At 44.3% G+C, this 12,201-nt stretch overlaps 1 protein-coding gene across 1 annotated transcript in view; it reads left to right on the forward strand.

Annotated features, from left to right (window-relative positions):
• Positions 1–12,201, forward strand: part of LOC139227809 (polyglutamylase complex subunit TTLL1-like) — a 59,073-nt gene that overhangs the window by 377 nt on the left and 46,495 nt on the right. Inside the window, exon 2 of the mRNA XM_070858870.1 lies at positions 5,100–5,308. Coding sequence (XP_070714971.1) covers positions 5,100–5,308 — 209 coding nt within the window. The remainder of the gene's footprint in view (positions 1–5,099; positions 5,309–12,201) is intronic.

Below are 12,201 nucleotides of genomic sequence, written 5' to 3' on the forward strand. Positions count from 1 at the left end.
TAATCATACAGTGCAGTCACCAGCATCCTGCAGTATCAACAAGAGCAGGCATTGACGACGAGATCCAATACCTCCTCCAGTGCGCCAGTGCAGCCTTCGGCAGTCTGAAGAAAAGAGTGTTTGAAGATCAGTCCCTCAAAACTCTCACCAGGCTCATGGTCTACAGGGCCGTAGTAATACCCACCCTCCTGTATGGCTCCCTGCCCACCCTTTTCTTCAACGACTATTTGCCCCACCTGTGACAGAGACTGTGGTTCTCATATTGGACTGTACAGCCACCTAAGAACTCATGCGAAGAGTGGAAGCAAGTCTTCCTTGGTCCCGAGGGACTGCCTATGATGATGATGATGACAGGATCTCCACCCTCGCACTCTAACACCCTGTCAGATATCAGGCTCTCTGTGTTCTGCTGTCAATGCCTTTCTGTACTTGTGCCTCTTGCTTGATCGCTGTCTACACCTCTTTATTTGTTTAATTCTCCCTATCTCTGCCAGTTTATTTTGCTCATCACATATTATCCTCCAATGGGCATCACTGTTTATCTCTTTAAGGGTGCATTCACACCGCAAGTTAGGCATTGCTGTGAAGTCATTTCAGCTTTGCTCTGATGCAGAAGTGAAGTGTAAATCAGGTGTTAAGTTCCGAGCTGACTCCAAAACAAAGCAGAGTGCAGACAATGTGGAGGATAATTCACCTAAGTCTTTCATGATCACTGGATGCCCCAAAGCGTTTTACGGTCAATGATGTACTTTTTGAATTGTAGTCACTATTATAATGTAGGAAACGAGGCAACCAATTTACGCACAGCTTGCTCCCATAAACAGCAATGTGATAATGACCAGATAATCTGTTTTAGTGATGTTGATTAAGGGATAAATATTGGCCACGACACCAGGGATAATTCCCCTGCTCTTCAAAATAGTACCATAAAATCTTTTACGTCCACCTGAGAGGGCAGAAGGGGTCTTGGTTTAACATCTCATCTGAAAGATGGCACCTCCGACAGTGCAGCACCCGCTCAATACTGCACTGGAGTGTTAGCATCGATTTTTTGTTCTCAGGAATATCTGTGAACTGGAGTCATTTTGAAAGAGCTCCTCTTCCAGGGAGTCTCGCTCTGCGTCACATTTGGCGCTGGCCCAGAGAGCAAAGATGACCCTCGGCTTCTTTTTTCCACTAACCGCCATCTCATTAAACCCCTTTCCATTGCATCGTCTACCCGCACCTCCGATTACATGCAAGGAGCTTATGGACTTCTTTGTCATTAAGATTGAGACCATGGGGTAGAAATTCACCCCTGTCAGAAACCTGGCGCACCTACCGTTTTCTAAGTGTTTTTACCGCCGCGTCAGACGAGGCGGACTCTTGATCCATTTTCAGCTCTTTGGCAATTTTTTCCTAGCGGACCGGAAGTCGGTCATAATGGGGCAGCCTGGAGTCCCCGCCACTGTCAGTTAACAGCGGGGTAGTGCTGACGTCAGTGTGTGTCACCACGTTTCTCCCCTCATTTAAAGGGGAGAGAAGCAGCGATTATTTAGGCTCGGCCAAGAAGGGGTGCCAGGCTGCCTGTTGGGGCCCGGCTGAACCCGGGGCCATAATTGTCCGACCGATTGGAAAGTCGGCCATCAAAAAAAAATGCCGGCCGCGGCAGTGCGCCCTCCCCTTCAGGGGCCGCTGCGCTGCCATCGCTTACACAGTGAAAGGAAGGTACACTGACAGAAAAAGCTGTCGGGGGCACCGGGTGGCGGATCTATGATTTTTCCAGCTAAATTTCGTGGGGGGTGCCATGGAGGTGTTGGAAAGCGGCGGTGCACCCTTTGATGACACGCTTTGGACAGTCGGCAGCAGCAGGGTAGAAGTGGGGACCGCCAGAAAAATCCCCGAGGTGAATTTCGATCTGGCGGCCAATGGACCGGAAGTCGGCGACCGCTCGACTCCGCCACCTAGCCGCCGCTTTCTGGCGGTGTGGCCTCTTTGGGAGGCTGAATTTCGGTCCCCATATGTTTAGCTGCTTATGCTGCTTTTCCCCCTTCTCCTTGCCCACCAAGCCAAACCTTCTCCCAGGCTCCTCTCTGCCCTAGTCACAAAATCTTTTCTCTCTCTCTCTCTCTCTCTCGTTACTCTCCTAGCCCCCTCGTCCCCAAGCTCATCTTGTCAATGATATCCACCCCTGATTCCTTGATTCCATTCTCATTAAGCCGCTAACCACCCAACATCCCTTTCTGACCCCCATGCTAACCTCTATTTAAAAAAACACCCTCGACCCATTTCTTCATGAAAACTACTGCCCCATCTCCAAATCTCCTTCCTCTCTAAGGTCATTTAATGTGTTGTTGACTCCCAAATCTTTCCCACAACTCTCTAATCAGGTCACCGTCCCTGCCACAGCAGCTAAACATTGTAACAAAAGTCATAAATGACTTTCTGTGACTGTAAAAATGGTGCATTACCTCTTCTCGTCCTCCTCGACCTCACCATGCCATCTTCCCCAAAAAACATTGCTTCATTGTCCAGCTCAGTGCAACTGCCCTTGCTTGGTTCCACTCTTATAGTTCCACACTTACCGAAATGATTGTGACCAGAACATCTTCAGCAATGGCTTCTCTTCTCGCACTGCATGGTTATCTCCGGAATACCCCAAGAATCTATCCTTGGCCCGCTTCTCATCCTCATTTACACATTTCCCCTTGGTGACCACATCCGCAGACATGAGGATCAGTGACATTGTACAACATGACTTTCCTTGTACGAAATGATGCCCGGGAAACTGGGTGGAAAGGAACAGTTAACTGCAGTTCGATTAGGTCTTCAATGATGACCTAATGGCCCTGATGGATAGTGAGAACACAGGTAGTTGACATATCAGAATCTCATCTTGGGGTCAAATATGACACCAAGGTTGTGAATGGTCTGGTTCAGCCTCAGCCAGTTGCTAGCGAGAGGGATGGAGTTGGTGGCTTCATTGTTGTTGGGTCAAAATCCTGGAACTCCCGCTGTAACAGCACTGTGGGAGTACCTTCACCACACGAACTGCAGCGGTTCAAGAAGCAGCTCCCATCACCTTCTCAAGGGCAATTAGGGATGGGCAATAATTGCTGGTCTTACCAGTGATGCGCACATCCCATGAACGAATAAAAAAACCTACACAGAAATGGAAATGGGACAAAAAGTTTCTGATTTTCCAATGGAGGATTTTTAAATGCTTTGTTTTGCATTTATGTATGTATGAGGGATCAATTCACCTATGTGCACACACCGAGGGACATTGGTAGATAGCTTAGTTCTACTTGTATGGTATGGATGAATCTGAGATAATGCACGTTTTTTAATGAAGCAGGAAAAAGCAAATGGGTATGAATTGTACAATAAAACCCTCAAAAGAATGGGTAAGTACACTGCTTGGTGTGACACCGAGGGACACAGATTAGTAAGTCCAGAGTCAGTTCCTTGTCTGTGCTGAGTTACCTGATCTCAGCTCCTGATTGTTATCCTGTGACTTCTGTTGGAAAGTGAACCTATTATGATGCCCAAAGTCTGTCAATGCTTACTGTCTATTCTCACGTATGGCCTGTAAAGTAGTAGAGTACTGCCAATTCCATGGAACTGTAACCCGGCATCTGCACTGTCTCTAATTTGTCACACTGCTTGTCCGACATCCAGCACTAGATGAGCAGAAATTTCCTCAATATTGGGAAGATCGAAGCCATTGTCATTAGTCCCTGCCACGAACTCTTTCCCGAGCCACCAACTCCATCTGCCTGGCATCTGCCTGAGGCTGAACCAGACCGTTCACAACCCTGATGTCATATTTGACCCCAAGATGAGATTCTGACCAGATATCCACTCCATCACCAAGACTGCCCATGTCCACCTCGACAACATCGCCTGATTCCGCTCCTCCCTCAGCTCATCTGCTGCTGAAACCCTCATCCATGCCTTTGCTATCTTTAGACTTGACTATTCCAATGCTCTCCTGGCCGGCCTCCCATCTTCCACCCTCCATAACTCTAGAGCTCATCCAAAACTCTGCTGCCCATATCCCAACTCGAACCAATCCCGTTCACCCATCACTCTTGAGTTCGCTGACCTATATTGGCTGCCGGTCTGGCAATGCCTCAATTTTAAAATTATCATCCTTGTTTCCAATTCCCTCCATGGCTTTGTTTCCTCCCCTCCCCCCACCCCCTCCAGCCCCCACACTCCCACAGCCCTCGTCCCTATCTCTGTAACCGCCTCTAGCCCGACAACCCTCAGATATCTGCGCTCCTCCAAATCATGGACGCTTGTGGATCCCCGATTTTAATCGGTCCACCATTGGTGGCCGTGCCTTCAGCTGCCTAGGCCCCAAACTCTGGAATTCCCTCCCTAAACTTCTCCGCCTCTCGACCTCTCTCTCCTCCTTTAGAACCTATCTCATTGGCCAAGCATTTGGTCATTTGTCCTGATATCTCCTAATGTGGCTTGGTGTCAAAATTTGTTTGATAACACTCCTGTGCAGTGCCTGTGACATTTTACCATGTTAAATGTGCTATGTAAATGCAGGCTGTGGTTGTTGCAAGGGAGGATGTGAGAGGCTGAAGAAAAAGTTGAGGGGTGAGGGTTTAATACTATCTCGTCAGTATTGATTGAAGGGGAAGAAAACTTTCCTCAAATTCTTCGACAAAATGACTACTTGTTTTCAAAAAACGTATTTATGCACAAATAATAGTCACAGAGGAATTTACCACAGTGTTTGGAATAATTTTGTTCATTAAAATTGGATGAATACAATAAAATGGTTAAAAATCTGTAATCTCAAATCCATATAGTATAATTGGGACTTCATCTTCTCCACGGAGGAGAAGGATTTTTCAGCGCCACTATAACACACCTCCTTGTGATCTGCTGATCATTGTCAGAGCAGCATTGGCAAAGGCCTCTGAGCTGGAGGCGGTATGTGGCACAGGGAGATTCAAGCAAGAGGAATGGGAAAGGGAGTAATGTCTTAGTAACAGGAAGGGGATTGTGTTCTTAAAAAGAAAATGTAGCTATTTAAATGTCCAGTAAGTTGTAGATTTAAAACTAATGTAATGGTCACTGATGCTTATTTGTTCTCTTAGGATGAGCGTACAGACCATTCGAAATGTTTTCAGCATTGAAAATGGCTACCGTCTGAACGATGACCAAATTGTGAACCATTTCCCAAACCATTATGAGCTGACACGGAAAGACCTGATGGTAAAGAATATCAAGCGCTATCGCCGAGAGCTAGAGAGGGAAGCAAGCCCACTTGTGGAGAAGGATGAAAATGGCAAATATGTTCATCTAGGTAAATGGAGAAATGTTAAATGTGACAACAGGAGTTGGTTCAGATCATTGAACAACTCCATGTTATAAATAAGGTTGTCATCCAACTTACTTTGGTAATCTTCTATTATTTGATTACATTAACTAATTTAATATAGTCATTATAACCGATGCAGCTTCCCTACAAGTTCATTGTCTTGCACTGATGTTGTTCAGATTGAAATTTTAGGCCAACGTAGATGTCCGTGGTTTTAATAACAAGCAAAGCCCCCAAAAAACGACTTCAAGGTTTATTCATTGTTAAAACTATGACTGTGGTCGTTTGTTTAAAAAAAAACACTGAATGAAGTACTGGATATTCTAGGGCAGTAAACAGGGCTTTAACTAATGAAGGGGGAGTTGGGAGGATTCAGGAAAGAGTAAATTTAAAAGCAGCAGGAGAAATGTCAAGGCTCGAGAGCAGAGCAGAGTTTTGGGTAAAAATAAGCAGAATGGGTCAGGAAGGGACTGAAAGAGTCACAAAGGTAATGGGGCATCACTGACTAAGGTGACATCGGGGTAAAGCTAAAGGCACTATATCTGAATGCATGAAGCATTCGCAAAAAAATAGATGAATTAATAGCGCAAATAGAAATGAATAGGTTTGATCTAATAGCCATTATGGAGACGTGGTTGCAAAGTGATCAAGGTTGGGAACTAAATATTCCAGGATACTTAACTTTTAGAAGAGATAGGCAAATTGGAAAATGTAGAGGGGGTCCCTGATAATAAAGGATTGGATAAAGACAGTAGAGAGAAAGGCTCTTAGCTTGGAAAATCAAGAAGTAAAATCAGTTTGGGTGGAGCTGAGAAACAGCAAGGGGCAGAAAACATTGGTGGGAGTTGTTTATAGGCCCCCAAACAGTAGTGGTAATAATGTAAGGTACAGTATTTATCATGAAATTAGAGGTGCATGTAATAAGGGTAATACAGTAATCATGGACTTTAATTTACATATAGACTGCGCAAACCAAATTTACAGTAATAGTGTGGAGGATGAATTCATGAAATGTATACAAGATGGTTTTCTAGACCAACTAGTGAACAGGCTATTTTAGATCTAGTATTGTGCAATGAGAAGGGGTTAATTAATAATTATGTAGTAAAGGGGTCTTTAGGGAAGAGTGACCATGATATGATAGAATTTCATATTGAGTTTGAAAGTGATATACCAGTAGTTAAATCCAAAACTAGGGTCTTAAATCTAAACAAAGCAAACTATGTAGGTTTGAGGGGAGAGTTGGCTAAGGTAGATTGAGAAACAATGTTAAAGGGTATGACAGTAGACAAGCAATGGCTAGCATTTAAAGAATTAATACATAATTTACAACAAACATACATTCCTTTAATGCACAAAAACCCCACAGGAAAAGTGATCCAACCGTGGCTAACAAGAGAAGTTAAAGATAGCACTACATCCAAGGAAGAGACTTAGAATGCTGCCAAAAGGAGCGGTAAGTCTGAGGATTGGGAGGATTTTAGAATTCAGCAAAGGAGGACCAAGAAATTGATAAAGGGAAAATAGAATATGAGAATAAACTAGCGAGAGACATAAAAACAGATTGTAAAAGTTTCTATACGTATGTAAAAATGAAAAGATTAGCGAAAGTAAATGTGCGTCCCCTACAGGCTGAGACAGGAGAAATTAGAATGGGGAATAAGGAAATGGCAGAGAAATTAAACAAATACTTTGTGTCTGTCTTCATGAAAGAAGACACAAAAAACTTCCTGGAAATAGTGGAGAACCAAGGATCTAGTGAGAATGAGGAATTGAAAGAAATTAGTATTAGTAAAAAAAATAGTACTGGAAAAATTAATGGGACTGAAAGCTGATAAATCCCCTGGGCCTGATGGCCTACATCCTAGGGTTTTGAAAGAGGTGGCTATAGAGATAGTGGATACATTGGTTGTCATCTTCCAAAATTCCAGAATGGTTCCCGTGGATTGGAAGGTAGCTAATGTAATCCCGCTATGTAAGAAAGGAGGGAGAGAGAAAATGGGGAACTATAGACCAGTTAGCCTGACATCAGTAGTAGGGAAAATACTAGAATCTATTATTAAGGACGTGGGAAAATAATAACAGGATTAGGCAAAGTCAACACGGATTTATGAAAGGGAAATCAAGTTTGACAAATCTGTTAAAAGTTTTTGAAGTTGTAACTAGCAGAATAGATAAGGGGAAACCAGTGGATGTGGTATATTTGGATTTTCAGAAGGCATTCGATAAAGTGCCACACAAGTTATTTAACAAAATTAGGGCTCATGGGATTGGGGATAATATATTAGCATGGATTGAGGATTGGTTAACGGATAGAAAACAGAGTAGGAATAAACGGGTCATTTTTGGGTTGGAAGGCTGTAACTCGTGGGGTGCCGCAAGGATCAGTGCTTGGGTCCCAGCTATTCACAATCTATATCAATGATTTGGATGAGGAGACCAAAGGTAATATATCCAAGTTTGCTGATGATACAAAGCTAGGTGGGAATGTAAGTTGTGAGAAGGATGCAAAGTGGCTTCAAGGGGATATAGACAGGCTAAGTGAAAGGGCAAGAACACAGCAAATGGAATATAATGTGGAGAAATGTGAAGTTATTCACTTTGGTAGGAAAAATAGAAAAGCAGAGTATTTTTTAAATGGAGAGAAATTGGGAAATGTTAGTGTTCAGAGGAACCTGTACACGAATCACTGAAAGTTAACATGCAGGTACAGCAAGCAATTAAAAAAAGTAAATGGTATGTTGGCCTTTATTACAAGAGGATGAGAATAAGAATAATGACGTCTCACTGAAATTTTGTAGAGCCCTGGTGAGATCGCACCTGGAGTATTGTGTACAGTTTTGGTCTCCTTACCTAAGGAAGGATATACTTGCCATAGAGGGAGTGCAACAAAGGTTCACCAGACTGATTCCTGTGACGGAGGATTGCCCTGTAAGGAGAGATTGATTAGACTAAGCCTATAGTTTAGAAGAATGAAAGGTGATCTCATTGAAACATACAAAATTCTTACGCCGCTTGACAGGGTAGATGCAGGGAGGATGTTTCCCTTGGCTGGCGAGTCTGGAACCAGGGGTCACAGTCTCAGAATAAGGGATCGGCCATTTAGGACTGAGATGAGGAGAAACCTCTTCACTCAGAGGGTGGTGAATCTTAGAAATTTATTACTCCAGTGGGCTGTGAAGGCTCAGTTTTTGAGTATATTCAAGACAGAGATCGATAGATTTTTGAATATTAAGGGAATCAAGGGATATGGGGATAGTGCAGGAAAGTGGAGTTGAGGTAGGAGATCTCATTGAATGGCAGAGCAGGCTCAAGGGCCCGAGTGGCCAACTCCTGCTCCTTATTCTTATGTTCTTATGTTCTTACATTTAGTTATGTTGATGAATGCTGTGATTAGTTAAGACTATCAGTTGATCACAGAACTGTTGGAGATAAAATGAAAGGTTACTTCACAATCTGACTGTTTTCCTGTCTACAGTTGGCAGAAATTTGAGAGACCATTGGCATAGTGTGCTTTGATTTCTCTGAGGTCTAGACAATTCCTGAACTTCACTTAGTGTCATGCATCGTGAGCAGATCTAGCTTTGTCTCCGGTTGAAGTACTCTCTGCTGCAAAATGCACAGTCTCATGTGAAAATGTATCTTGACTATGTGCTTGTTTAGGGCATGTTGGATGTCGGTGTCTTTGGCACCTGCAACTGAATGGGAGTTTTGAACATAAAGGTGCCGAAATTGCCCCTTTTTTTTTTTAAAGAGCAACAAGGCGGAAAGGAGTTCCCACTCAATCGGGGCGGTGTTGCCGACAAATGGGACATCGCCCTCGTCCCTTTTTCTGGCAGAGAATGTAACCACCCCACCTGTGTTTCCGCCCCGCCAGCCACATGCCGACCCCTTACCGCCCGGTGGCAATCCCTTTCCGCCCCACGAGGGAAATTGCCCTGCGGGAGCAGAGCAGCCACCAGTCGGTAACCCTGACAGCTTTCTCCGGCGGGAAGCTGCCAGTGGCTGGGTGGCGCACCCACCCTTAACGGGGAAGGTGCTCCGCTGCGGCTGGCATTTTATTTTAATTGTCGGGCGACTAAAGTCGGCCCGACAATGGCGGCCTCAGGTTCGGCCGGGCCGCCAACAGGCAGCCTGGCACTCCCACTTGGTGGCCCAGTGGGCGCCACAAAAGTGGCTGCAGAGCTTGTAGTGGCCTCCCCTTAACTTAAGGGGAGGGACGTTGTTACGCGTCAGCGCAACATGGCACGTCCACGTCACGCTGACATGCTCAGTGCGGTGCTCATGACACCGCCTGCCTTCTGCCCCGTTCTTGACCCACTTCTGCCCCGCTGCCACCCAAAACACTGCTCAAAAAAAGAGGGCAAAATCGCACTAATCACCACCCCCATCGATTTGGGCAGCAAATCGACAATTAAATCGGTATGTGTACCCTGTTTCAGACGGAGGGCAATTTCGGCCCCAAAATGTTTATTCTGTGCAACTGTGTCCATAAAATTCCATTGTATGTGTTTTTTTAGGTAGCTTAGAAGTTCTATCAAAGTTTACAGATATTGAAGCTTCCACAAAAGTTCCCCGTTGTGGTACTGAGTCATGTGGATTGGAAAGTTGCAGGTTTGACACCTGTTCTGTACTGATTTAGCTGATTTCAGCTGGTTATATTCATAGGACACTTCAATTGGCCTCAGTGCCCTTAGGAAGAGGAAACTTTGTCCAGGGTTATCACTCCTGATTGCCATGCTGGAAAGTGTGGTTGTAGATTGGGTTGGATCAGCTGTTGGTGGAGGTTTGTACCATTTTCCATAAAACAGCTGATGGGTCAGAAGGGAAGTGTAACTGAGAGCAGGATTGTTTTCTGAGTGCTAGGAAATCTCAGTAATGGATTCTGCCGGAAATAATGGGTACCGTTTCAAGGCGTTGTACATTGGAAATACTTCATGGACATTTGGGAAATCATTTTCCCATCTACTGCTGAAGGTGTCTGAGGGAGAAAGCTATATTGGGAAAGTAAATCTACTTTACAGAGCTCGTGAGGTGGGGGGACAAGTAATATTGCAATAATATTAGTGGTAAGCATCTTAAACTTGGCAGTAAGGCCAGCACAACACTACAAAGGACCAGGTAGTGCAACCTGTGTCATAGTATGGTGTAACACGTTTTTGGTTGTCACATGTACACACTGGGCCAGTGAATTCGGAACGTGAAATTCAAGCTAAAGATAGTTCTGGTGGTACTGTGTTGCTCCATATTTTTAATTATAACATTTGCTTAGACTGTTTAAAGATTCAGCACTTTCACTAGTCTATTCTAAGTACAGTACATTCTTCTTAAGACAACAATTGATTACATATCATGAAGAATACATTTTTAAAAAGCAGGAGGTACTAAATGTGCTTAAGAGCATAAAACTAGTAGTTGGCAAATGCAAATAATGAGGTGATGAGCTGATTTGTTTGAATGAGCAGTGCAGTTAATCACTCCATCCTCCTCCGCCACCCTAGAATTATTCACCTCTGTATGACAGCCCTTTGCTTGGTTCCATTCTTACCCCTCCCAACACCCAGCATATCTTTAGCAATAGTTCCTCCTCCTGCCTAAATGGTTACCTCCAGAGGAACCCAATGTTCCCTCCTTTTCATCGACTTGTATCCCCTCAGCGACAGTATCGGTAGGTATGGGGTCAGTTTCCATATGAATGCTGATGACACGTAACTTTACCTTCCCATCACCCTCGAGTCGTACATCACCCCTGTGTTGTCAGACTGCTTATCCAACATTGCCATGGATAAGCCAGAATTTCCTCAAACTGAAAATCATCCTGCTTCCACCAAAAACTCTTTGCCCTTCGTTCTGACTCCATCACCCTTTCTGAACCCAACAGTACACAATCTTAGTGCTCTATTCAACCACACGTTAAACTTCAAACCCTTGGCATCCAGTCTCAAATGAGGCATAGCTTGCTCCAGCTAAACACTGGGAAGACCAGAACCATCCTACACACCTTCATCACCTCCATACTCCAGTGCTCTTCTTGCTGGTCTTCCATTTTCCACCCCTCGTAAACCACAGCTTATACAAAACAATGCTGCTGGTATCCTACGCACACCCAGTCATGCTTCCCCATCATCCCCATCTTCACTGACCCGGTCCCACAACGCATCAAATTTAAAATTATTATCCTTGTACTTAAATTCTTCATGACCAAGACCCTTCCTATCTCTAGCCTCTTTCAGACTTACAACCCCTCTGTTTTTCAGGCTCCGGCCTCTTGTGCATCTCCCCTCCATTTGTCCCACCATCGGCAGCTGTGCTTTCTGTAGCCTAGGTCCCACTTTCTTGAATTCCTTTACAAAATTTCTCTCCTTTCACCCCCCCTTTCTTACTTTGAAAACCTCCGTTTAAAAAAAACACCTCTTTCATAAAGCTTATGTTCACTCATGCTTATGTCTCCTTGTTTGGCTCGGTATCTCTTTCCCTCACACCTCTGTGCAGCCCCTTGGGATGATTTTCTATTTTAAAGGTGCTATGTAATTGCAGGTTGTTACCATGCCTGCAACCTCTTCCAGCCCTGTGTTTATGTTGGCCATAACTTTGCTCATCGACTCTTGTCTCCTGTACGTCACCCCCACCTCCACCAATTCAACCAATGGTGGTAGAGCCTTCAGCTATCTCAACTTTACTCACTAGAACTTCCTCTCTAAATCCCTCTGCCTTGCTACTTCTCATCCTGCTTCCAAAACGCTCCTTTTAAACCGCAATCTTTTTGACCATGCTTTTAGAATATTTCCTAGCTTTTCTGCTGCCGAGCATCCATTTTGCCTCTGTGGAGTGTTTTGGAATATTTACTGCATTAATATAAGCTGTTGTTGAGCTTTGCT

The sequence above is a fragment of the Pristiophorus japonicus genome, chromosome 17 (assembly GCF_044704955.1).
Source record: "Pristiophorus japonicus isolate sPriJap1 chromosome 17, sPriJap1.hap1, whole genome shotgun sequence".
NCBI classification, from domain to species: Eukaryota; Metazoa; Chordata; class Chondrichthyes; family Pristiophoridae; genus Pristiophorus; species Pristiophorus japonicus.